Source organism: Lathamus discolor, chromosome 5 (assembly GCF_037157495.1).
Source record: "Lathamus discolor isolate bLatDis1 chromosome 5, bLatDis1.hap1, whole genome shotgun sequence".
Classification (NCBI taxonomy): domain Eukaryota; kingdom Metazoa; phylum Chordata; class Aves; order Psittaciformes; family Psittacidae; genus Lathamus; species Lathamus discolor.
The window spans coordinates 73,593,843-73,619,239 of NC_088888.1; the positions used below are offsets into that span (position 1 = coordinate 73,593,843).

General features: G+C 39.9%; 1 protein-coding gene across 1 annotated transcript in view; it reads left to right on the forward strand.

The window, feature by feature from the left end:
• Window positions 1–25,397, forward strand: part of MDN1 (midasin AAA ATPase 1) — a 102,168-nt gene that overhangs the window by 29,487 nt on the left and 47,284 nt on the right. The window contains exons 21-48 of the mRNA XM_065681233.1: window positions 277–424; window positions 667–777; window positions 1,529–1,680; window positions 2,160–2,338; window positions 2,698–2,906; window positions 6,362–6,508; window positions 7,211–7,352; window positions 7,480–7,614; window positions 7,691–7,829; window positions 9,472–9,610; window positions 9,695–9,825; window positions 11,340–11,484; window positions 12,591–12,720; window positions 13,265–13,492; window positions 14,223–14,420; window positions 15,985–16,193; window positions 16,745–16,867; window positions 17,898–18,095; window positions 18,185–18,292; window positions 19,470–19,658; window positions 20,775–20,864; window positions 20,977–21,237; window positions 21,384–21,654; window positions 22,250–22,409; window positions 22,693–22,809; window positions 23,646–23,854; window positions 24,426–24,571; window positions 25,080–25,282. Of these exons, the coding sequence (XP_065537305.1) occupies window positions 277–424; window positions 667–777; window positions 1,529–1,680; window positions 2,160–2,338; window positions 2,698–2,906; window positions 6,362–6,508; window positions 7,211–7,352; window positions 7,480–7,614; window positions 7,691–7,829; window positions 9,472–9,610; window positions 9,695–9,825; window positions 11,340–11,484; window positions 12,591–12,720; window positions 13,265–13,492; window positions 14,223–14,420; window positions 15,985–16,193; window positions 16,745–16,867; window positions 17,898–18,095; window positions 18,185–18,292; window positions 19,470–19,658; window positions 20,775–20,864; window positions 20,977–21,237; window positions 21,384–21,654; window positions 22,250–22,409; window positions 22,693–22,809; window positions 23,646–23,854; window positions 24,426–24,571; window positions 25,080–25,282 (4,617 nt within the window). The remainder of the gene's footprint in view (window positions 1–276; window positions 425–666; window positions 778–1,528; window positions 1,681–2,159; window positions 2,339–2,697; window positions 2,907–6,361; window positions 6,509–7,210; window positions 7,353–7,479; window positions 7,615–7,690; window positions 7,830–9,471; window positions 9,611–9,694; window positions 9,826–11,339; window positions 11,485–12,590; window positions 12,721–13,264; window positions 13,493–14,222; window positions 14,421–15,984; window positions 16,194–16,744; window positions 16,868–17,897; window positions 18,096–18,184; window positions 18,293–19,469; window positions 19,659–20,774; window positions 20,865–20,976; window positions 21,238–21,383; window positions 21,655–22,249; window positions 22,410–22,692; window positions 22,810–23,645; window positions 23,855–24,425; window positions 24,572–25,079; window positions 25,283–25,397) is intronic.

Below are 25,397 nucleotides of genomic sequence, written 5' to 3' on the forward strand. Positions count from 1 at the left end.
TTTAGAATACTTTGAATTTACAGTGATGCTTTCTCAAAAATACGGTTCTAAAATACTCTATTGCTTAGCTTCACTGGCTGTATGGATGGCAGAGTTTGGCATGGCTTTCCTAACCTGGAGGTCTTATAAAAGGTGACAGTTGTAGATAAGCTTAAGTGTTCATACTGTGGATTTCATTCCTTAGAGCAATGGTCTTGAAGTCCTTTCCAACCCTAACCATTCTATGATTCTGTGGTCTGATCATTAACAGCACTATGTAACTTCTTATTTTTGCAGCTTTTATTTATCTGTGAGAAAGGAAGCAGAAGCAAAGCTGGTGGATGGAACTGGCCACAGACCTCACTATAGTCTCCGTACACTTTGCAGGGCATTGAAATTTGCAGCATCTAATCCATGTAGCAGCATACCACGCTCACTTTATGAGGTGATTACCTTTGTTGGGGTTTGTTCCAGTGTGTATTCACTACAAAGACTGTTTGGGTAAAGGATAATCCTGTCTTCTAAGCGAAGTATTAAACAGAATTTTATTTTATTTTTTTATGCCTTCCCCCCACCTCTTTTTTTCCCTGATGATTTTTTTTTTTTTTAATGTTATCACTGAAAATCATTGTTCTTCTTAGGGCTTCTGTTTGCGTTTTCTGACCTCAAAATAATTCTTCTTCTTAGGGCTTCTGTTTGAGTTTCCTGACACAGCTTGACAGAAGTTCTCACCCAGTAGTTCAAAAGCTAATTTGCCAGCATATAGTCTCTGGCAACATCAAAAGCCTTCTCAGGCAGGTATGTAACTAAGCTTTTATAGAGCTATTTAGTATTCAGGGTAGAATTTATTTTGAGTTGTCATCTGCCTTTTTCCTCTACATTTCCTTCCCACCATCCTGTTTCTCATGTTATAAAGATAAGAACTAGAAAAAAAATAATTATACTGTTCCTTCCTAGATGTTTACTTCTGCTTGAAATGCCCATATGTTGGCTGGTTTGTTTGTTAATATGAAAAAAATAAGGAAGCTTTCACAGGCTTTTTATTTTTAGACTCCAAATGCAGAACATATGGATATGAAGCAAACATCTGTGCTTTGTCTTTAATGAGAATGGAAGAATCTCACTAATGCTGGGAGCTCAGCATGATTTTGCACGGGGGCTTAGGCAAATGGGATGGGATAGCCAGTTGTACGACATAGGTATTTATTTTGGAATAAAACCCTTCATGTTAGAAAAAACCTATGGGTATAGAAAGATAAAAGCCAGTTTCTTTCTTGGAAGCATACTTCAAAACTCAGTGCGAGGACTCTTGAGACTTTTTGTATCTTTCGTGGCCCTGCCGAAGATTCCTGCTTCATGAACTTGAAACAATCTGGTCAGTCTTTTCCCGTAATTTGCATTCCGTGTCAAGGAGACAGCGTTTACTGCAGTGCTCAGTAAAATAACTTCTTACAGAATACATTGCAGTGGTGTAGCAGTAATTGTAGCAGTAGCTTTAGCAAATCGAAACTCATTTGTATAATCTGTTATTTCTGTCATGTCTCCTTAGCAAATACCGAAACCCCAAGGAGGGAAATTTATACTTGTGGAAGGATACTGGATTTCAGCTGGCGATAAAGAGCCTACTGTAGATGAGACTTACGTGCTAACCCCTTCAGTTAAGCTTAATCTGAAAGACATTGCCAGAGTTGTGTCTGCAGGGTAAGTCTGTTTCAATGTTTCCATTTATAAACTAAGCTAAAGATGTTTATTTGGGACTCTAGTGTCAGTATTTAGCCTTTATTGTTTGGCATGAGTAAGTCCTTTTTGTACTTTACAGTTAACTTCCATTATACAGTGAGTTGAATTTATACATTTATTTCTTGTCTCCTTAAATTGATTTACTGCAATACCTACCTTTATTTAAATGATAATCTAGAAATTTATCGTTAGAATAACCTGCTTTTTTCATACTGCCATGTGATTCATCATGGGTAGCAGTTAGCACTTAGGAGTAAAGTTACTTATGTTCCCCTGTTAGTTTATGATCCTGGATATCACAAATGAGTTAAGTGGTGATGTTTTGGTAATGTTAGTTTGGTGATGTAGATCTGTGAAAAATTCAAATAATGTCAATATCTTGTTATATGAGAAAGATTTGACTGGTGCTTCTAAACCACTCTTTTGGTTATGCCTTTCAGGACTTACCCAGTACTGATTCAAGGTGAGACGTCTGTTGGTAAAACCAGTTTAATTCGCTGGTTGGCTGCTGCTACTGGGAATCATTGTGTAAGGATTAACAATCATGAGCACACTGACATTCAGGAATATATTGGCTGTTATACATCAGACGCCTCTGGGAAGTTGGTATTTAAGGAAGGTGGGTGAGCATATTATATTTAGTCCAAATTCCTGTCTCATTTCACTGGGCTTTTTCTTGTTTTCTGCTTGTCTGTTTTATTACGATGGAGAGAGAACCTGTCATAAAGTTAGTAGTTGCATATTAATGATAATCACTTATGTGACTTTCAGTGAGTTTTAAGAGTTCGTGTTTGTCTCATACTTACCCGATTGGACATAAAAAAGTAAATTCAACAATTTAACTATCACTGTTGCTTCTGATTCTGGATTAGCATTTATACTGAGTGAAAACTGATTGCTAAAAGTATCTGAATGCGTGCTTCTGGTAGATTTAGTTTGTTAGGTTTTTAATCTAGGACTTTTTCTTTTCCTTCCAAGGCATTCTCATAGATGCAATGAGAAAAGGTTACTGGATTGTTCTAGATGAATTGAATTTGGCTCCCACTGATGTTTTAGAAGCTCTCAACCGCTTGCTAGATGATAACAGGGAGCTGTTCATTACTGAGACCCAGGAAGTTGTCAAAGCTCACCCTCGCTTCATGTTGTTTGCTACGCAGAATCCTCCAGGACTCTATGGTGGCAGAAAGGTCTGTATAATCTCTTCCTTTCAGTAGCTATGATGCTAGAGGATGAATCTCTCTCGTGCATAGAAGTGTGATGCGAAAGCTTTCTGATGCATAGCACAGAATTAACATGAAATTCTTAAGAGGTAGATAGTTGAGGTGGCTGTGGACTAACTTTCAGTACACCTTGGTTCTGTTTAGGTTAGTTGGTTGTTTTGAAAATACCAAATTTCTAATTATTATAGAGTAATTGAGATATAAGTGTTTTACGAAACTGGAATTCATGTATATTATATTTAGAATCATAGAAACATAGAATAGCTGCTGTTGATAAGGACCTTAAGGTCATCTAGTTCCAACCCCCCTGCCATGGACAGGGACACCTCACACTAAACCATCTCACCCAGGGCTTCATCCAACCCGGCCTTGAACAACGCCAGGGGTGGAGCATTCACAACTTCCTTGGGCAACCGATTCCAGTGCCTCACCACCCTTACAGGAAAGAACTTCTTCCTTATATCCAATCTAAACTTCCCCTGTTTAAGTTTGAACCCGTTACCCCGTGTCCTGTCACTACAGTCCCTAATGAAGAGTCCCTCCCCAGCATCCTTGTAGGCTTCCTTCAGATACTGGAAGGCTGCTATGAGCCTTCTCCAGGCTGAACAGCCCCAACTTTCTCAGCCTGTCTTCATACAGGAGGTGCTCCAGTCCCCTGATCATCCTCGTGGCCCTCCTCTGGACTTGTTCCAGCAGTTCCATGTCCTTTTTATGTTGAGGACACCAGAACTGCACACAATACTCCAGGTGAGGTCTCGTGAAAGCAGAGTAGAGGGGCAGGATCACCTCCTTCGACCTGCTGGTCACGCTCCTTTTGACGGAGCCCAAGATATGGTTGGCTTTCTGGGCTACAGGCGCACATTGAAGCTGGCTCATGTTCCTTTTCTCATGGACCAACACCCCCAAGTCCTTCTCCACAGGGTTGCTCTCAATCTCTTCTCTGCCCAACCTGTAGCTGTGCCTGGGATTGCTCCGACCCACGTGTAGGACCTTGCACTTGGCATGGTTAAACTTCATAAGGTTGGCATCGGCCCACCTCACAAGCGTGTCAAGGTCTCTCTGGATGGTATTCCTTCCCTCCAGCGTTATCAACCAAGCCACACAGCTTGGCGTCATCGGCAGACTTGCTGAGGGCGCACTCAATCTCACTGTCCGTGTCACCAACAAAGATGTTGAACAAGACCAGTCCCAACACTGATCCCTGAGGGACACCACTCGTTACTGTTCTCCAGTTGGACATTGAGCCATTGACTACAACTCTTTGTGTGCAGCCATCCAGCCACTTCTTTATCCACCGAGTGGTCCACCTATCAAACTGATGTCTCTCCAATTAGAGACAAGGGTGGGTGTCATGTGGGACAGTGTCAGACGCTTTGCACAACTCTAGGTAGATGACATGAGCTGTTCTACCTTTGTCCATTAGTTCTGTAGCCCCATCATAGAAGGCCACCAAATTGGTCAGGCAGGATTTGCCCTTAGTGAAGCCATGCTGGCTGTCACCAAGCACCTTGTTGTTTTTCATGTGCCTTAGCATGCCTTCCAGGAGAATGTGCTCCAAGATTTTGCCAGGCACAGAGGTGAGATTGACTGGTCTGTAGTTGCCTGGGTCTTCCATTTTCCCCTTTTTGAAAATGGGGGTTATATTTCCCTTTTTCCAGTCGTCGGGAACTTCACCTGACTGCCATGATTTTTCAAATATGATGGCCAGTGGCTTAGCAACTTCATTTGCCAGCTCCTTCAGGACCCGCGGGTGGATTTCATCAGGTCCCATTGACTTGTGCATGTTCAGGTTCTTAAGATGGTCTCGAACCAGATCCTCTTCTACAGTGGGCCCAGGGTCTTCATTCTCACAGTCCCTGCATCTTCCTTCCAAGACTTGGGTGGTGTGGTCGGAGCATTTGCCAGCGAAGACTAGGGCAAAGAAGTCATTCAGAACCTCAGCCTTCTCCAAATCCTGTGTAGCCAGTTCTCCTGAGAGCTTCTGGAGAGGGCCCGCTTTGCCCCTAGTCCATCTTTTATTTGCAGTGTGCCTATATAATCCCTTCCTGTTATCTTTAACATCCCTAGCCAAGTTTAATTCTAACTGAGCTTTAGCTTTCCAAACCTGGTCCCTAGCTTCCCGAACAACATCCCTGTATTCTTCCCAGGCTGCTTGTCCTTGCTTCCACCTTTTATAAGCCTCTTTTTTTTCCTCCAAGTTTCCTCAGCAGCTCCTTATCCATCCAAAGAGGTCTCTTGGCCCTCCTGCTGCTCTTCCTTCTAGTTGGGATGCAACACTCCTGAGCTTGTATCAGGTGACCCTTGAATATCAGCCAACAGTGTTGTGGCCCCCCTGCCCTCTAGGGCTATATCCCATGGAACATTACTAAGCAGGTTCCTGAAGAGGCCAAAGTCTGCTCTCTTGATGTCCAGAGAGTGAGCTTGCTGCACGCTCTTCTCACTGTCCTGAGGATCTCAAATTCGACCATCTCATGATCGCTGCAACCAAGGCTGCCCTGGAGCGTCACGTTTCCAACCAGCCCTTCCCTGTTGGTGAGCACAAGGTCAAGCATGGCACCTCTCCTTGTCAGCTTCTCTTATTACTTGCAGAAGAATTGACTCAGTGTTTCTTGCTCAAAAGTACTGGATAAGATACTTGACTCAGGCTATGAGTGTCCAGTTTGTACTGGTTTTGACTGGAATAGTTAATTTTCTTCATAGTGACTGGTATGGTGCTGTGTTTTGGTTTTGTGACCAATACAGTGTTGATAACATAGGGATGTCTTAGTTACTACTGAGCAGTACTTATACAGTGTCAAGATGTTTTTGGCTTCTCTCCCCACCAGCTGGTAGGCTGGGGGTGCACAAAATGTTGGATGGGGACGCAGGCAGGACAGCTGACCCCAAATGACCAAAGGGATGCTCCATATCATATGATGGTGTGCTCAACAATAGAAACTGGGGGAAGAAGGAGGAAAAGTGGGATGTTCAGTGTTTGTTTCCGCAAATAACCATTGTGCCTGGTGGAGCCCTGCTTTCCTGGAGACAGCTGAACACCTGCCTGTCCATGAGAAGTGGTGAATGAATTCCTAGTTTTGCTTTACTTCTGTGTGCTCCTGTTGCTTTACCTATTAAACTGCATTTATCTCAACCCACAATTTTCTCACATTTACCCTTCTGAGTCTCTCCCCCATCGCATTGCAGGGGAATGAGCAAGTGGGTGTTTGGTGCTTAGCTGCCTACCACAGTTAAAACACAACACGTTTTAAAGCTCTTGTCCTCGTCCAGGCTGTCTCTTACATTTTCTTTCAATGGTTCTGTGGATGTGCCTGTTTGTGCACTATGACACTATCCATATTTCCTTTGAATGTGTAGGGGAAGATAGATAACTTGAGGAATATTGAAGGAAAAAGTTAAAACAATAGTATGTTCTCGTATTTTAGGTTTTGTCTAGAGCCTTCAGAAATCGTTTTGTGGAACTTCATTTTGATGAACTGCCAAGTGCCGAGCTGGAAACCATCCTGCACAAACGGTGCAGTTTGCCACCTTCTTACTGCAGCAAGCTTGTCAAAGTCATGTTAGACCTGCAAGTATGAGAGTCTTTCTTCTTTTTGCAGAAGACAAAATATGCAAGCATATTCCAGCACAAAGTAACAGAAATTTCTTTTGCGGGGGGAAGTGTTGCTGATACTTAAAAACCTAAGACTTAATTAATGGAAGAGAACCCACCAGAGTACTTAGTTTGGTGGTTAAGTTAGAGAACAGGGGAGGTCATGTCAGATTTGAGGGTAAACTATCAACAAAAAAATTATCTGTCTTTGGATAGTGCTAAATTTGGTATTATTTGCAAGTATTAATTTTGGGTGTGTTCTGACACTCTTGTGTTTAACAGGCGTGTAACAGTTAGTATGTAGCTAAAACTGTCTCATTTAAATTGCAGTCTTGTATTTTAGTTGCAGTAGCACAAACCAGAGCACACTTCAAAGCGCTAAAGTATATTTTGTTGTAGAACCTAATTTTTTGCTTGGGTTTTCTTTTATTCCATGTACCTATTTTCTTGTCAGTACTTTTATTTATTTTTTTATCCATTATTATCTGCATTATTTTGTTTCTGGTACCTATCAAATAACTGCTTAAAGGTAATTTGAGTTTGGGAGTCATTACTGTGCTAGACCTTTTCTTTTTTTAGTACAGTTTGGTTGACGTGTCACATCAGAGAGCTCTGACTAGCTTTGCTGTAAGTATTCAGTCAGGTTAATGACAAAATGGCTCACATTTTGTTCTTATGACAGTCTTACCGCAGAGGTTCAACGGTGTTCGCTGGGAAACATGGGTTCATTACCCTGCGGGATCTGTTTCGCTGGGCTGAAAGGTACAGATTGGCAGAACAGCTGGAGAAGGAGTATGATTGGCTTCAGCACTTAGCAAATGATGGTGAGCCCTGCTACCTCAGGTTTTTTAAGTGTCTGTAGAATTGATTTCTAACCCTAGTTCCTAAGCATAAATTTTTGTTGCTGCTTAAGCAGATAGTAATTGCTTTACCTCTTCCTTTGTTTTGTAGGTTTTATGCTTCTGGCAGGCAGAGTCAGGAAACAGGAGGAGGTGGATGTTATTCAGAGTGTCCTTGAAAAACACTTCAAGAAAGAAATATATCCTGAGTCTCTCTTCTCAGGAGAAAGTGTCAAAAAGCTACTGGGTGAGTTTTCTAGAAGGACCATACTGGTAGTTCTCTAGATGTGACTGAAGCTGATGGATTGCTTTGTGTTGTGCAGCTAAATCCTCCATGCAGATGTCAGTGATGGACAGAGATTTTAACCATATTGTCTGGACTCAAGGGATGAGGAGACTTGCTGTTTTGGTGGGACGAGCCCTGGAGTTTGGTGAACCAGTACTGCTGGTGGGAGACACTGGGTAACATTGCTTTTTATGCCGCACTGCATTGCAGTGCTATGCCAGACACTGAGTCAGACACAAAGTGATTGTGTAGGCTTCAGTGCTTCTTTGATCTGGGATATTTAGCCTCTCTCGTGGCAGACTTGCAACTGCTGGTTTTTGCAGTTTGCTTTTGAGGGGAAGCAATTGCATCGCTTTCAGCACAAGTCTTTAATGGGATTATATGCATTATGTATAACTACACAGAAATTATAGAGAAAGTAGTAAAATTGAAACGAACTGACTTCTGCCCCCACCTTTCACAAGGTGCCCTGTAGTATCTCACTGTCACTGGAGAGGTTGCTTCTGGGGAATTGTGACATTTGTCTGAAACCATATTCACTTTACATAGAAGCATAGAATGGTTCATCTAGAAGCATAGAATAGATCATCTAGTTCCAACCCCCCCTGCCATGGGCAGGGACACCTTCCACTAGACCAGGTTGCTCAAAGCCCCATCCAACTTGGCCTTGATGTTTTAAGAGCTTGAATATTGCCTTGCTACTACTTCTGCCCCACTGCTGCTGCCTTATGTTGTAAAGGAGATTGTGGAAGTAGAGCTGTCTGCTGCTGTGCTGGTTATATATTTGAAGAGTAAATTGTTGTAGGAGAGAAGGGAATAAAAGCACTAGAATCATAGAATCAGCTAGGTTGGAAAAGACCTTTAAGATCATCAATCCAACCTCTACTCCTGCGCTGCCAAGACCACCATTGAACCATGTCAGAGGGCCTCATCTACACGGTTTTTGAATGCTTCCAGGGATGGAGATTCCACCGCTTTCCCGGGCAGCCTGTTCCAATGCCTGATCACCCTCCCTGTGAAGATGTTTTTCCTAATATCCAGTCTAACCTCCCCTGGCACAGCTTGAGGCCATTACCTCTTGTCCTGTCACTTGTTAGTTGGGAGAGGAAACCGACACCCACCTCGCTACAGCCTCCGTTCAGGTAGTTGCAGAGAGCAGTAAAGGTCCTCCTGAGCCTTCTCTTCTCCAGACTAAACAACTCCAGTTCCCTCAGTCATTCTTCAGAGGACTTGTGCTCTAGACCCTTCACCAACTTCATTGCCCTTTTCTGGACCCACTCCGGCAACTCAGTGTCTCTCTTGTAGTGAGGGGTGCAGAACTGAGCACCGTGTTCAATGTGCGGCCTCACCAGTGTTGAGTATGGGGGATTATTACTTCCCTGCTCCTTCTAGCTAGGGAAAGGGAGAAGTAAAATTATTGATGTAATAAATGAGAACTCTAGGTACTCAGCAGTTTATTCGCTCAGATTTAGGCTTGGTCTAGATATGTAGCATCTCCTGTTTAGTGAAATGTTAGGCTAGCTGAGTACCTGTAGGGGCAGACTGAAATAAATTTGACTTTAAACCTGCAGAAATTCATCAGTGTAGATACTGATTTACTTACAGCTGTCTTATGCAAGTCAGCAACAGTTGTTGTGCCAAAAATGGCTTCACTTTGCATACATTTCCTTCAAGGAAAGGAGCAGAAGGAAATTTGCATGCTGGGCATTTGTCTCATAGCTCTTCAATGAAAGTATGAATCCTGTCCAAAGTGAGCTGATTGTATGTATTTGGGTGGGGTTTTTCTGTTGTTCTTCCATTTCAATTACTTTGTTGCAGGTGTGGTAAAACTACCATTTGCCAGATCTTTGCAGCATTAACAAATCAGAAGCTATACTCAGTGAATTGCCACTTGCATATGGAGACTTCAGACTTCCTGGGAGGACTGCGACCAGTCAGACAGAGGTCAAAAGACCAGGTTTGTCTTGCATCAATAGCGGTTTGGATAGTGTGACCATGGAAGCAAAAAGTAGCAGTTATTAATGACTTTTCCATTTCTTAGGAGGAATCTGATGGTTCTAGACTCTTTGAGTGGTGTGATGGACCTCTTGTTTTAGCAATGAAAGAAGAGGGTTTTTTCCTCCTTGATGAGATTTCTTTAGCTGATGATTCAGTATTAGAACGACTTAACAGGTATGTCTGAAATGTGTTAGACACATTGAAGATACTTAGTACTATTCATTATACAAACATGAGTAGGGTAAATTCTTTTAGGCACATTTGTTTCCTGGCCTGGGTGAGCTGCTCTCTTAAATCATATAGTTCCTGCTGAAAGGGAGAATGACTCAAATAATTCTGGCCTTGGTCGTGTTTCAACTTCTGTGGCAGTTTGCTTTGTTTTCCTGTTTGCCATCCATCTGAAAGATCTGCACTCAGATTGCTGTATTTGTTTCATGGACAAGAATAAGATGATGAAAGAATTTGCTTTATTCAGTAGTTCATGTCCCTGGATAAAGAAATTAAGGACATCAACCCTAGTTCAGTTAGAACAGTTTAAACATAGAATCATAGAATCATAGAGTAGTTAGGGTTGGAAAGGACCTCAAGATCATCTAGTTCCAACCCCCCTGCCATGGACAGGGACACCTCACACTAAACCATCCCACACAAGGCTTCATCCGACCTGGCCTTGAACACCGCCAGGGATGGAGCACTCACAACCTCCCTGGGCAACCCATTCCAGTGTCTCACCACCCTAACAGCAAAGAATTTCCTCCTTATATCCAATCTAAACTTCCCCTGTTTAAGTTTTAACCCGTTACCCTTGTCCTGTCACTACAGTCCCTGACGAAGAGTCCCTCCTTTACAGCATGGGTTAAGTTGGAAAATAAAACTAAAAGTAAAATCTCCAATTTACCATCTGCAATATTAGTATTTTCAGCCTGTCAGTGAACTCTTGAAAATTATGCATCTTGTCAAATTCCAGAAAGAATCTACTCCTTTGTGTAAAATAAATAAATAATTTAATTTCTTTGTCTGCTTGCAGCAGTATCCCTCGTTTTAGCCATTTCTATTACCCATTATATTGTGATGACTAGCAGCTATTTTTTGTGCCGTATCCAAACCCTCTTTGTTGCAAGTTGTTGGCTTTGGTTTTTTTAATTGTGTCATGGCAGCAATCATTCTTTCATAAAGTTCAGTTAACCTCTTTATAATATAGTGGTACTAAGCAAGGTCTTTCTAAACAGGTAACAAGTCAAACTTTTACAGCTTATAGTGTACAGTGAAGAGTAGCTAATAAAACAAATAAGATACCACAAAACCATAAAAACCTGGTAGAGAGCTTCTCAGAGTTATTCTGTCAGCTTGAAGACTGGTTTATTGTGCAGATTTCTTTATCTAGCTCCTATGAATACAAGTTTTGCCATTGCTTTTGTAAAGAGAGCTGTGAGATACATAATTTATTATGTAAGGCTTTTGACACAGATCATTTTAACTGAAATTTTTCAGCAAGATTTGGTAGGGTTTCCCACTGAACAAAATCAGAAATGTTCTCAGCTGGGGAGGATGAACAGATTTAAAATTTTTAATACAAATTCTGGGGCAATGAGAGATTAGACTCTCTCTTAGGCCAGTTCATTTTTAAATGTCCTTTTAAACTGTGAAACAAAATTTAAAATAAACAATTTTTTTAACCTTCTCTCCAGTGTTCTTGAAGCTGAGAAGACATTGGTGCTTGCTGAAAAAGGTGGTCAAGATGATGATGAGAATGAGGTAGAACTATTAGTTGCAGGGAAGAAATTTCGTATCCTTGCAACCATGAACCCAGGAGGTGACTTTGGGAAAAAAGAGGTAAATGTCAAAGCAACTGGAAGTATAGGATGGGTCTTCTGGTCATATTGACTGCCTAGTGATGGAGGTCCAATGCAAAAATGCAGCATGCCATTTCCGGCATCCAGTGTTTCCTAGTAGTTACCTGCTTCATCACTCTAAAGGAGGAGTAGGATGTATCTGTTTCCCATCACTTCTGTGTGCTGTGATTTCAACAATATAAGCCAACACCTGTTGAAATGTGAGAGAAAATTCAGGCTTTAAATACTCTAGGTAGGCTTGATATATAGCATACTTCAAATACAGGAAATGTGGCTTATGAAGAAGTAAGCCCAGTTCCAACACGAGTCTAGAGTAGTGTGAAGTTGCATGTTAGATTATTCTCCCTATTTCTGTTCAGAAAGTGACAGAAATCATCTTGTTCTTCTCAGGGAGTGTGAACATCACATCCCAAAAGACATTTCTCATTAAATGGAAAAAATCTATTTCTGAAGTTTGGCTTCAAGTAACTTAAGACAGGTTTAAAACCCCCAAAACTTTTAAGCAATATTGGGAGCTGGGACTGAAAAAAAAAACCTGAAAGCTTTTTTACCCAAAAGACAATGGGTACTCCATTTAAAGGGGTTTCTATAGTACAGAACAGATCACTGTAAAGCCATGTGCTGAAAGGGGATTTATTTCGGCATTGCATTTGTGTCAGTGATTTTTTTTCTTGACAAATTCAGTCAGATGAAGAAAGGAATTACAGAAATGAATTGTAATTGATGTCAGATTTCCATGTGGTAGTTTGCTTCGGTAAGCAAAGGTGGATTACATAGCCGTTGCTTGGTACATGATGTCATACAACAAAATGGAGCTTTGGTGCTTCAGGCTATCTTGGTGTCTTCCCATATTCTTTTCACCTTTACCAGCCATTTCCTGCTTTGATGTGGTACTAGAGATCTTTAAATTCTCTCAAAAGGTTTTGTTACAAAGTGATCCTGTCAAAATTAGAAGAAATGGTCTAGCTTGGTCACTTGGCTTATTGCTTGCAAGTATTGTGGCTGCAAGGCTATTGGTTAATTGCAACATTAAGTAACATGATGTAATGTAACTTGAATTGCTAATGTCATTCTGCTTGGTTGCAGCTTTCTCCTGCATTGCGCAACAGATTTACAGAAATATGGTGTCCACAAAGCAATGGCCGTCATGATTTGATACAGATTGTAAAACACAATCTTCATCCAGGATTGTCTCTGGGTGGGATAAACCATCAAGGTGGGTATTTCTCTGTGTGTTGGTATTCAAACATTGTTAAGAAAAGAAAATTAGTTTGGAGGCTGCTAAATGTTCTTCAGAATTTATACCACTGTGTTGCTTTTTCCTGTAAGTACATCTCTCTCTGATGACAGTTATGAAGTACTTTGGACTTTGTTCTTCCCTCACTGTGTATGGTTTATGGCTAGCCAGAATTAAGTTCAAGGTTTCACCATCCAAGTAGTTGAATTATCCCCCTTTAGTGCCCCATCTTAGCTTCATTCTATGTAAGGTGTTGAAAGAACTGGCACTTTTCTGCTAGCAGCTTCACTGTTAGTATTAATCACTTGATTCTGTCTTATTACTTGAATTTAAAAGGATCTGTAATGACAGCACAGGCATGGATTTCTCGGTTATCCTACCTTTTTGGATATAGAGCACCCATCTATGTTGCTCACACGTTACAGCTGTACCTACTTTAGTGATGCTTTTTATATAACAGTGTAGTAGATGTGACCAATAAAATTATTTGATAACTTCATTGACTTTTTTACTCTCTTTTTAGGGACAGACATAGCAGAGCTCATGATGGACTTTGTTGAATGGCTGACTAATCAAGAGTTTGGTCGCCAGTGTATTCTCAGTGTGCGAGATGTCTTGTCATGGGTTAATTTTATGAATGTCATGGTAAAGGATGAAAATTCTGCCAAGAAATGCAGCCTTTTTTACATTTCTCCAGTGATGTCTTTTATCCATGCTGCATGTTTGGTATACATTGATGGAATAGGATCAGGTGAGTTCACAGTGCTCCTTTGGTAGCAGAAAATACAAAGTTATATATTTGTATTAATAATTTTTAGTAGAATGCAAACAAAATGCTTTGGGGAAGCATGGAACTCTTCTGTGAGAAGTTTTCACTTCTATTTAGCAGTATCCTATACTACATATTCCTTTTTTGTGTTTCAGTAGCAAGAAAGTAAATTAACAAGCTTAAGTAAATTAGAGGCAGTAATAATATTGCAAGGGCTAGCAGGTAAATTAAGAAAGCCTGTGGTTTTTATTGAGTCTTCTGAGCTGGCATGACCACGTATTATTCTCTCTCTCCCACCCCACATGTCAGCATTTGTGCATGCTACCCTATATCATATGCATAGCTCAGAACGCATTCTTGCATGTTTAGCCACCGGCCCAGCTGATATAAATAGGAGATACGGGAATGAGGAAAATGTGAAAAGCTGCAGGACAGGCAGGGAAAGAAGGTCTGGGGGGACTATAGCAAAGGATCAAGATGATAGTAATTGTAGAAGAAAGGGGTTTGGAAATCAGGTGTCCTTAATTTTGTTGTTCACAGAACAATTTGTCTGCAGTAAATAGTACTGGAAGCACTGACAAGCAAAAGCACTAACAAGAAATATAAACTTCTGTGTACAAAGATGGCATCTGTGAAGGAATTGAGTTTCTTAGTCATAAGATGAATGTGCCTAGTTATATTTGTGAAGCATGCTTAACTTTTCTAATTACAGGTACAACATCCAGCTCAGCTGATACGGCTTTATTAGCTCGTGAAAAATGCCTGACATTCTTACATGAGAAAATGAGTCAGTTCCTTGAGCTGACTGATTATCAGAAGAATGAGCTAAAGATCTATGACAGAACAAAGGAGAAGGAGTTTGTGTGGATGGACAACTTTATGGGAATCCAGCCCTTTTTTATTCCAAGAGGCAAGAGACACTGGGGAAATGGGTAGACATTTATTCTGTGGGGTTTATTCCCCGTAGTTCTGTTATCCACTGAATCTCAGTAGGATACCTGAACTGTTACAGAGCAATTTATAGTTTGTTCACAAGCCTTAGAAAAATGCCTTTTCTGTCTCCAAGTGTGTTGATTGCAACTTGATCACATTTATTAAGACACATCTCCTAATTGTGTTCTTTGACTTTTTAAGTTACTCGTTAATGGCTAATTTTAGTAGACTTTTTGGTGTAACAAAGCTTCTTTCATTTTGAGTTGTAATTTTCTATCACTTTGCATGGTCAGAATGTCTGCTAACTTCCATCATCCAAAGCTACAACTCATCCTGGCCTTTGTATGAAGCATGGGAAGCAGAGGTCCTGCGTACAGAATGGAGACTAATGCTACTTTGCTGCAGCCTCTCAAAGTTTTGCTATAATCTTTGCAAAATTATTTAGTCCCGCATTTCAGTTCCTCATGTGACAAATTAATGCAAATCAAAAATCAAAATATTGTTTGCTACCTTTAAAATACAGGAATGTGATTAAACAGTGATGTCTGTGAGCTTTATAGTTCAGCTGGTTAGGTTTTAGTACATGGAACTATGTGTTCCTAATGCTATACTAATCTTTGAACATCTTGATATTCATGGATTGTGTTAGTTATGCATAAAATGGTACAAGGTGATGCTTTTTTGTAAATTGCTTAGTTTCCTTCTGCTGATTAGAATCATGGAATCATAGAATGGTTAGGGTTGGAAAGGACCTCAAGATCATCTAATTTCAACCCCCTGCTATGGGCAGGGACACCTCACACTAAACCATCCCACCCAAGGCTTCATCCAACCTGGCCTTGAACACTGCCAGGGATGGACCATTAGGTCACAGAAGGAAGGATCTCTTTTAAACTAAACAGGTATCAAGATGTGTAAGATAAAATGGTGATTAATATCTTATATACCTGAGCAATGCTGTATTACAGAATTTGGGGAGTGATGTCCCAGTGAGCTCTACTGGCTGGAATTCGGCAGACAAGCATCCTCTCTCCTCACTGTTATGTTATAATAACAGTAAAGAAAATATATGCCTAGAAGCACACTTTAGTTAAAGCAGTCTTCTTAGAACTGGCAGTTTGTGGAACAGATTAAATATGAGGTTCTAAACCATGCCTGAATTGTATCATTCAGTGCCAGATTTTTGAAAGGTGGTTTTGAGTTTTAGTTTACATGTCTGAATTGCAGGGACAGATTTGTGATTTTTTTTTTTTCTTTCAGTGACAGATCTCTAGTTTGGGTCATGAACCAGGAGGTGTCACATGGCAAAATGCATTCTATATTCATATGGGGTTTTCAAAATTCAACACAAATATGTGGATATAGGCTGAGACACAGCTGTGGGTCAAAAGAAAGTTTTACGTGCCTGATCTCTGAGAAGGGGATCCAGACATTGCTTGCTCTAATGAGTTTAGCAATTAACAGATGGAATGACCTTGTTCCATCAGCAGCTCCAGCCTGGTGGTTTAATTGTTTCCTGGTTTACCTTTCCTTTGTTTCAGGCCCAGTTCTCCAGAGGAACAGCATTACAGATTACGCTCTAAATGCTGGGACTACAGCAGTGAATGCACAAAGACTGTTAAGAGCCCTACAGCTTAACAAACCTATTTTGTTGGAGGGGTCACCGGGAGTGGGCAAGACCAGTCTAGTTGCCGCCCTGGCAAAAGCCTCCGGAAACTTTCTTGTTCGAATCAATCTGTCTGAGCAAACGGTAGAATAAAATAATATCTTTGTAACTTCGTTTTTATGGCACGGGGAGATTCTGATCAACTTAAAAAGCATAGTTCTTTTTGACTTTAGCACTGAGTCTGAAATGTCAGTTTTTCCTTCTTGGTCTCAAGATAAAACTGAATGGGAAGGGAGAACCAGAAAGAGCAGAGAGCTTTGGGGAGCGAAATGCCAATTCCCAGATTTTTCTGTTCAAGTGAAGATGTGTATCTTTGTCTGTTGTGGGTTTTCTTGGCTTCTGTGAAGTTACTTAAAAACAGCTTTAAGGCTCTTTTAGCTTTCTTGTTCCAATTTTTTTTTTTTTCTTTTTTGCTAAATATAGTAGGTGGGTGCTGGAGTCCTATAATGGAAAAGCTTTTAGCACTTTGCAGTTACTGAAATTTTTAAAATAAAGCTAAAATGCAGGTATCTAAGGGGGAGGGAGAAAATGTGAAGTAAGTTAACAAAGGCTTTTTATGAAAAAAGGTTGTTATAATGTTTCTTCTGAGTTTTGTAGTTTCCCCCCACCTCACCTTCCATTCTCTACTCCCAAAGGATGTGACTGACTTGTATGGAACAGACTTGCCTGTTGAAGGCGGGAAGGGAGGAGAATTTGCCTGGCGTGATGGACCACTACTAGCAGCATTAAAGGCTGGACATTGGATTGTATTAGATGAGGTAAATTCTAGTTTGGGTTACACATAAAATGGAGTATTCTGGAAGAGCAAAGGTGGTGATTTGGCACGAAGGATAAATACCTTCAAGGGTTGATAGCTGAAAGAAATTTTGCTTACTTTTAGTTATATGCATCTAGTGCCACACTGAAAGTGATTTTTCTGCTTAAGAGAAAATTAATCTCCCTCTGCTAAGTCTCTCAGCCCATTGGCCCTCCGTAGAGGTAGTGTAAAAGACCAGCTTTGGCTTGATCTCTTTTAGACAAGAGGCCAAGGATTGAATCCCGACCTAAATTACTGCAGAAAATGAAGGGTAGATTTGATTTAGATTTGAAAGTTTTTGGGGAAGAGTGTCAAAAGAAGTTTTGTATATATGATCTTATATGGAAATAATTTCACTGAAATAGAACACATTTTGTTGGGAATAATACACTGTTTGGGTACTGATTTAATTGAGGTGAAGAAGACTTCCATTTTGCTGGTATAAGCTATCCTGCCACTACAAATTTGTTCATGTACCACGTAGCAGGTACTTTCAAGCATATGCTCGCACTGAACTCAGTTCCTGACAACATGCATTCTAATTATTGCAGAATGCAAAATCTCAAAAATTTTTTAGCTGTTTCTGTACCTTGTTTTTCCTATCATGAAGGGTAAAACTTTAAACAGCCGTTATAGTTAAATAACCCAGGCTGCTTTCATTTAAAAAACAAGCAAACAAACAAAACACTGTGAATATTTCAAATGTATGATCATATGTTCAAGAGAAACATCTTGAACATTCAGATTTTACAATGGAGAATTGTTTTGTTATGATGGTAGAAACACAGTACAAGTAGAAAGTGCACATAAGGAAAAGTGTTAGTTAGTTGCTCCAGGGTAGTAACAGTCTAGCTGGAGTTAATGACATATGACAGTGCTAGAACAGCAAAGAAGTTGAATTTTACCTTCTGTGTATCCCAGACTGTTAAACTAGAGATTAAGCAGAAGTGTTCTGTGGAACGTTAATATTGTATCTTTATTTCTTTCCTCAGTTGAATTTGGCTTCTCAGTCTGTATTAGAGGGGCTAAATGCATGCTTTGACCACAGAGCAGAGATTTATGTTCCAGAGCTGGGAATGAATTTCCATGTACAGCACAAGACAACTAAGATTTTTGGGTGCCAGAATCCATACAGACAAGGAGGTGGAAGAAAGGGTCTGCCCAAGTCCTTCCTTAATAGATTTACACAGGTAAGCTTATTTGTTTGATTTAAACTGTCATGATCCTGTCTTGTAGTTTTATGATTATATCAACAGTTCGCATTCTCTTTATTCTACAGGTGTATGTCGATCCACTGTCAGCAGAAGATATGGAGTTTATTGGGAATACACTGTTCCCTGCTATTGATAAAAGTATTATTGCTAAAATGGTTGCATTCAATAACAAGGTAAATGCATACTTTAACTTCTTTTGTGTATCAGCAGGCAGAATGAGGAAGATTAAAAATGTTAAGACTAATATTATATTTCCAAGCATTTTTAGAGAAGTATATAGGTAAAAAAAAAAAAGGGATGAAATACGTGCAGAATAAGGTAAAGCACACCACTAAAACCCACCTGAATTCTGGAACCACTACAATCAGATACTTGGTTGATAATGAAGAGGCTATTTCACAGAAGATAAAATGTGTGTGTGTGTGTGTGTGTATATATATAAATGGCTTATATATATACACACGCACATACACCAAAAAAAAGGCTTATATATATCTAAATGACTTTTATATATATGTATATACACACACACACATACACAAAAAAGTAGGCTTTGCTCTACAAAAGGTGGAAACAGTTATGGTTTGTGGTAGCTTGGTAAAGTGAGTTGAGACAATGGTTTTTCACACATGGATTTTTCGTGAAGCACAAACAAAATCTGAAATGTATATTTCTGTTCCTGGTCTGAGTTTTTAATCTGCTTTTTATTGTGGGATGTTGTTAGTGCAAGCAGCATCTGGCCTTTACAGAAGCAGAATGATACATAACATTCTTCTGCAATGCTAAGACAAGTAAAGGAAAATCTTTCCTGATATGATTTGTCTCGGCAAAGGATTAAGAGATGCTCTAGAATTCTACTAATACAGAAGGTTTTCAACTAGCATTAATTGCAGGGCATCAACTTATAGTTATTTTGTGGCTTAGATGCTGCCATTTTGTGCAAAGTGCAGGATACAAGTCACGTTATTTTATTTATGCTCATGCTTCTGAAATTGTGTTTAATCTTAATGTCATGAAACAAAAACAAAAGTGGAGTAGTATTAAGAGAAAATAGTTTTCTGTGGCCTGGCGTAAAATCTTTTGTGGCAGCATCTTACTGAATACTCATTTATAGAGTTCAAGAGTAGAAATTAAAGTTGAGCTGAGTGCCAGAGAATTAGGAGAGAAGAGGCAAACAAAACCAAGCTTTAGTTCCCAACATGTTCAGAAAAGTGAGTCAGTTTGCTTTTTCTGTTGTCCTCTGTCTTGTAAGCAGTGCCAAAGGCAGAAGTTCAGTTGAGTTATGTAAAAAAACATTTGAAGACCAGCACGTGTGGAATAAAAGATTTCTTCAATTGCTATTTCTTCTAGGTTGACAAAGAAGTGATGGTTGAAAAAAAGTGGGGACAGAAAGGAGGACCCTGGGAGTTCAACTTACGTGATCTTTTCCGCTGGTGCCAGCTTATGCTTGTTGACCAGTCACCAGGGTGTTACGATCCAGGCCAGCATGTATTTTTGGTATACGGTGAAAGAATGAGAACCAGGGAAGACAAAGAAAAGGTGAGACGTATTTTCCTTCCTTGCTCTTTGGATTGTCAGGAAGTATTTCTAGAAATCCAAGTGAAAATTTGAAGATGCCTTGCGATTCACTCACAGATATTACTTACCTCTTACGAAAGAAAAATAGGTTTGCTTGGAGTTTTGAAGTTTAACACATGTACTTGCTCCCCTTGAATTTAAAGTATCAGTTTAATATCAGTTAATTATCTACTAGTATAAAAGCAGAAAGCTTGTGTAGATGAAAGCAAGTATAATGAAGGACTTAAACAGAGCAAAACACAACATATTCTTGTGTGATTCTGCATTAAATAATAATGTTCTCATAGGAGTGGCATAAGTTGCATGTCTATTTGTGAGGAATTGCAAGACATGGAGCAGAAAAGAGAGCACTGAGATACTGAGAGATTCTTAAAATTATGGTTAGAAAGTGCTTGTGTCAGTACAGGACATAAAAATAATGTCCTGTAATTCTGCTCTTCCCTGCCAGCTTTTCTAAATTATTCTGTCTTGGTTTTCTTCTATTGACTTTTCTTCATCTGTCACTTCTTTCGTCTGCCTGTCAGACTGCTCCCCTCATTCTGTTAAATTCACTGCTTAAAGTTCCTCTAATAAAACATTCACTGCAATCGTTATTTTACCTTTGCCTCCGCTTATCCCTCTCTTGCCTGGAAATCCTTGGGTTTTGTTGAATTTCACAACATTTAAAATGGTATTAAACTAAAAGTCAGACTGTAAGACTGAATGTACTGATTGTGTGACTGGATGTTTTTCTCATAGGTTTACTTTCCTCTTCCTGTAATATTAACTGTAGTCTTATGTGTTACCAAAGAGGTGATTTATGGAGTGATTTCTTTCCCAGTATTTTGCTAAAGAGAAACATTACTTACAGTATTTCAAGTCAAGGGAAAGCATGGTTAATGTAGGAGTTGCTGCGAACAGCTCATACTTAAATTGCTTACTGCAGTTTGAATGAAATGGCACTTGTAATTAAACTCTTAGTTACTATCACATGTCTGTGGGGCTGAGAGGGAAGACTACTTTAGAAGTAAATCTTTTAGAACAGTGGAGAACTTAAGACTGACAAGTCTTTGTTTTTTGCACTTTCAACTGGTTTAGGTTATATCTACATTCAGAGACATTTTTGGCCAGGAGGCTGATGTGTATACGGGAACCAGAGAGTTTCACATCACTCCATATAATGTTCAGGTAAACTGTTGACAAGAGGTTTTGTGAGTGGAGAGAGAAGGTGAAGACTTGCACAGCTGAGCTCCCATTTGCCTCTTTGAGTACTCACCCATGTGTCTCTCATCCCTTCCAGATCGGTTATTCGGTTCTTTCTCGTGGCAACTATATTCCTCGTCCTGGCAGAAATCTCTCACTTCTGCATCATTCACTGCAGTCCCTTGAGTTCATAATGAAATGTGTGCACATGAGCTGGATGGTAATCCTGGTGGGCCCAGCAGCTGTTGGCAAAACCAGTCTTGTTGAGCTGCTGGCCCATCTGACTGGCCATCGACTAAAAATCATGGCAATGAACAGTGCGATGGACACAACTGAACTCCTGGGTGGATTTGAACAGGTGAATAATGTTTTGGTAATATGGCAGTATTTCTCTTTCCTATGTAACAGTGGCCAGTCCACTGTGGTCGTAGTGTTTAAACACAAAATAGAGCCTTAGGCACCAGTCTTCTGGATGAACTAACTCCATAAATGGCATGTTTTCAGGTTGATATCAATAGGCCGTGGCAGCGCCTGTTGGAAAAAGTGGAGAATACTGTGAACACACTAGTAAGGGACAGTCTTCTCCTGACAGAAATTTGTGCAGATGATGCTGAACTTGTGTTGCGGGCCTGGAGCAGTTTCATCCTGAATTACAAACCCAAATCTCTGGGTGAAGGAGGTAGAAGTGTGACAGCCGAGTTAGTGAGCAAACTGGAGGGAATACTTGTACTTACCCAGCGACTAAACAACAAAATAAATTCTTACTCAAAAGCAGGTACGTATGGTGGGAGATTTGAAGTAAGTCTGTATGTTCCTCTGAAGAAAATAAGAGAAATATATAAATCTGCAGTGAAATCTTGAGAGAACTTGGGGGGTGGGGGGGAGGTTGAAGGTTTTTGTGTGTTGTTTCCTACTACTTCATACTTTCACTGCAGCTTAGCTTCTGGAAAAGTTACATTGGTGATAGTTCGTCAGGTTTATTTTTTGTGGAGTTACACTTGGTAGAAATTCTGACACATGATACAATACAGCTTTTAGCTTGTATTCCTGTATCTGGTATTCCTAAGGGAATCTGGATACTCTGTTAATGCATTTGTTCTCTGATGCATTGATCAGCTGAGTAGAATAATGCATGGGTTGCTTTTCTATATGGCATTAATATCCATCAGACTTCACCTGATGAGGCAGAAAAGATGGAGTTTATATTTTTTTGTGATCGCAAACTTGCTCTGTCCTCATGAATGTGGGAGGCTACTTGAAGAGTTTGAGCCTCTGCTGTTCTGTTCCCCTAGGAAGCAGGAAATGGGTATGTCTTGACTGGAGCAGGAAGCCACCCCAATAATGTTGATGTAAAACATACTTTCTTTCAGAGTTTGCTCACCTGGTAGAAGAGTTCCGGCGTTTCAAGCTGCAGCAGGCCCAGGCTGCTGACTGTAACAGCCATGGCACGTTTGAGTGGGTGGATGGGATGCTGGTTCAGGCCCTGCAGTCTGGAGACTGGCTGCTGATGGACAATGTTAACTTCTGCAAGTAAGAGACTTTGCGGCCTTGTTTCACTGAGTAAATTCCTTGACCCTCGCTAATTGACTTTACTGAATATTTGCATATGATAGCAATGCATGGGAGCAGTAAGTTACATTTTCTGGACATGTCTTCCTTCTCGAACAGCTTAGCAGTTGATAGTTTTCATGTTATCTTATGACATAATCAGCTGTTTGGCTTTTAGCTTAAGACTGGTACCATTTTGATTTCAAATCAGAAAGGGATCAAACTATTACCTTTTTATAACCATATAAATTTCTTTTGAACATAGCCCTTCTGTGCTGGACCGCTTGAATGCCTTACTGGAACCAGCAGGTGTTCTTACCATGAGTGAAAGAGGTGTGATAGATGGCACAATTCCTACAATAGCTCCTCATCCAAATTTCAGGTACTTTGCATTTCTGCCTTTTTTCTCCCCCCCAGTAGCAAATAGCAGGTTTAGAAAAACAATGTCTGCAGTGAGCCGGTCTTCTGGTATTTTGAATGCTGTTCAGTTTGCCGTGTACTGTAGTGACACTGTCTGTCTGGCAAGAAAGAAAACTGCACTGTAATGAGCATACGATAGAGAGCTTAAGAGGCCTGGCTTTATATCCCTGTTGCTATACAGACTATTGCACTGAAAAATTCATAGCAGTATACCTCTGCTTTGACTTTCCATTTCTAGTTAGGATTTCAGCACTTCCCTGTCTCACTGTAACAGAATTGGAAACAAGATCTTGGACTTCTCAGAAACCTGTTTTCACTTCACTGTATCTCAGAAGTGTTTTTTAATTGCTTTTAATAGATATCTACTGATAGTATTAACTTACTTGGGTGTTGGATACTTTGTTTTTTAAATAGGACAGTTTTATGTGAAGCTCTTGCCAAGACTTTTAAAAGTCTACAGTTCAGAGGCATAGTGTAACTTTTTTTTTGTAAGTAGGAAATGATAAAAGAGACATAGCTTGTATATGACTGAGTTAAAAATAATGCAATATATCAGTGGCTAGTTTCAAAGTATAATTATTCATACAGTTTTCTTATTTAAATTCATTAGATGTCTCTGGGTTTCTAGATATTGGTGTTCCCATATTTATGAAGATGAATTTACTTTATGGAAGAGCAGATTTGGTGGTTTCCTGAGTGGTAGTTTAAAGCTCTAAGTTATACCTTACAAATGTAAGGCAGTTGGACTAGATGATTGTTATAGGTCACTTCCAACTGAACTATTCTAATATCCAACAGGCTTTTTCTTTCAATGGATCCTGTTCATGGGGAAATATCCAGAGCCATGCGGAATCGTGGAATTGAAATATACATTCCTGGGGAGAATGATGGAAATGTATTGGACAATCTGGATTTGAAGTTACTCCTGCATAGTTTGGGTTTAGTGGGAGATAGCGTCTGTGATGCACTTATTGCTGTGCATTCAGAAACCAAGACAGCAATAGCAGGTAAAAGAAATCTGTTCAGCATTTGTTAACACCTTGGGCTCATTATATATATTTGAATTATCTTTTTAAAGCTTGGTTATTTTATTGTGTAAGGTCCCGATATAAGTAAAGGCATATAAGTATAATCAGATAGTTTTTGGTTTGGTTTTTTTTTTTTTGGTGTGTTCTCAGGAAGTAGGCCCAAATCATAAAAAGATAGTTACTGGAGTGCTTTGTGCAGAGACATTGGACACTGGCCCAGTTGCTATGGAGAAGGCAATATATTCTTAGTGAAAATCAGCAAAATGAAAAGGCCTTGTGCAAACCCTTTAAGTTGTTCTTTGGAGCAAGATGACGCTGAGTTTCATTCATCTCAGCTGCTTGATGTCTTATTTTGAGCTGGTTACCTGTTATTTACAGTCTTGTCAGATTTTCTTACTAATCTTGGGAAGAACCCATTAATTTCAGGACACAGGAAGATTCATTTGGCTTGGATTTTCCTCAGGGTCTAAAGTGGTGTTTGTCTTCAGAGGGTTAAAGGGCTGACAATTACTAAACATTCATATCACATTAAATTCTGTGTATCTTTCAGGTTCTGTGTTGTCTTTGTCACCTTTGCTTCAGGCTGCTGTGTTAATTGTGCAGCAGATACAAAGAGGCCTTGGATTAGCAAAGTCTTTTTACAGAGCATGTTGGGAAGTTTATGGCCGCTCACAACAACTGCAGATTAACCAACAGGTAAAAGTCCTTTATTTGAAAACTTTTCCTACATCATATAGATACGTGAAAAATACCATTTCATGAGGCTAGTGTTTGAGATACTCTGGTTCTGAAATGCCTGAACAAAGGGCTCGTCAGTCATTTTGCAGATAGTGGCTAACTCTTTTGCAGCATAAGGGAGCCAGGGAACATCCAGCTGGACTCTGAGGCTTACTTGGCTTTTTAACAGCTTCAGCTCAGTCTTTGGGATATTAATACTAATGAATCTATGGCTTGAAACACTGTGTGCACACTGTCATCTGGAGATAACCGTATTCACTAGCCATTTTAAACTGTACAGTTTGGTATTTCACTTATGGTTGGAATGTTTTAGTACGTTTATCATGTAGGTTATACAGTGTTTGTGGAACATTGAGTTTATAATGATTTAACAATAAATACATGTAATGAAAGCATTCCCTGTGCTGTTGTGCTTGAATACGTGCTTGAATATGATTCTAAACTCCTTTTTGGTTGTTTATTGTAGGCTGTGTTAGAATTGGTTACAAAGCATGCTTCATCTCTGGCTTCCCATGAAACTTGGGGTGACTCCTTGCTAGCAATGGGACTGTGGCCAGACTGCCTACCTACAGCTCTGTCTGCAGCTGAAGACTCACTTCTTTCAACAGTCCAGAGTGATGCACAGGTCCTAATGTATTGTTTGAATAGACTAAAACTTAAAAACTGCAGGTAGGCAATGAACATTTTCTGTCTAATTAATAAGAACTAAGATATATGTGAACCACTGGTGGCATGTCATTATTCCCTGCAAAAGTTTGTCTTGAGCAAATTGTGTGGTAGAGAC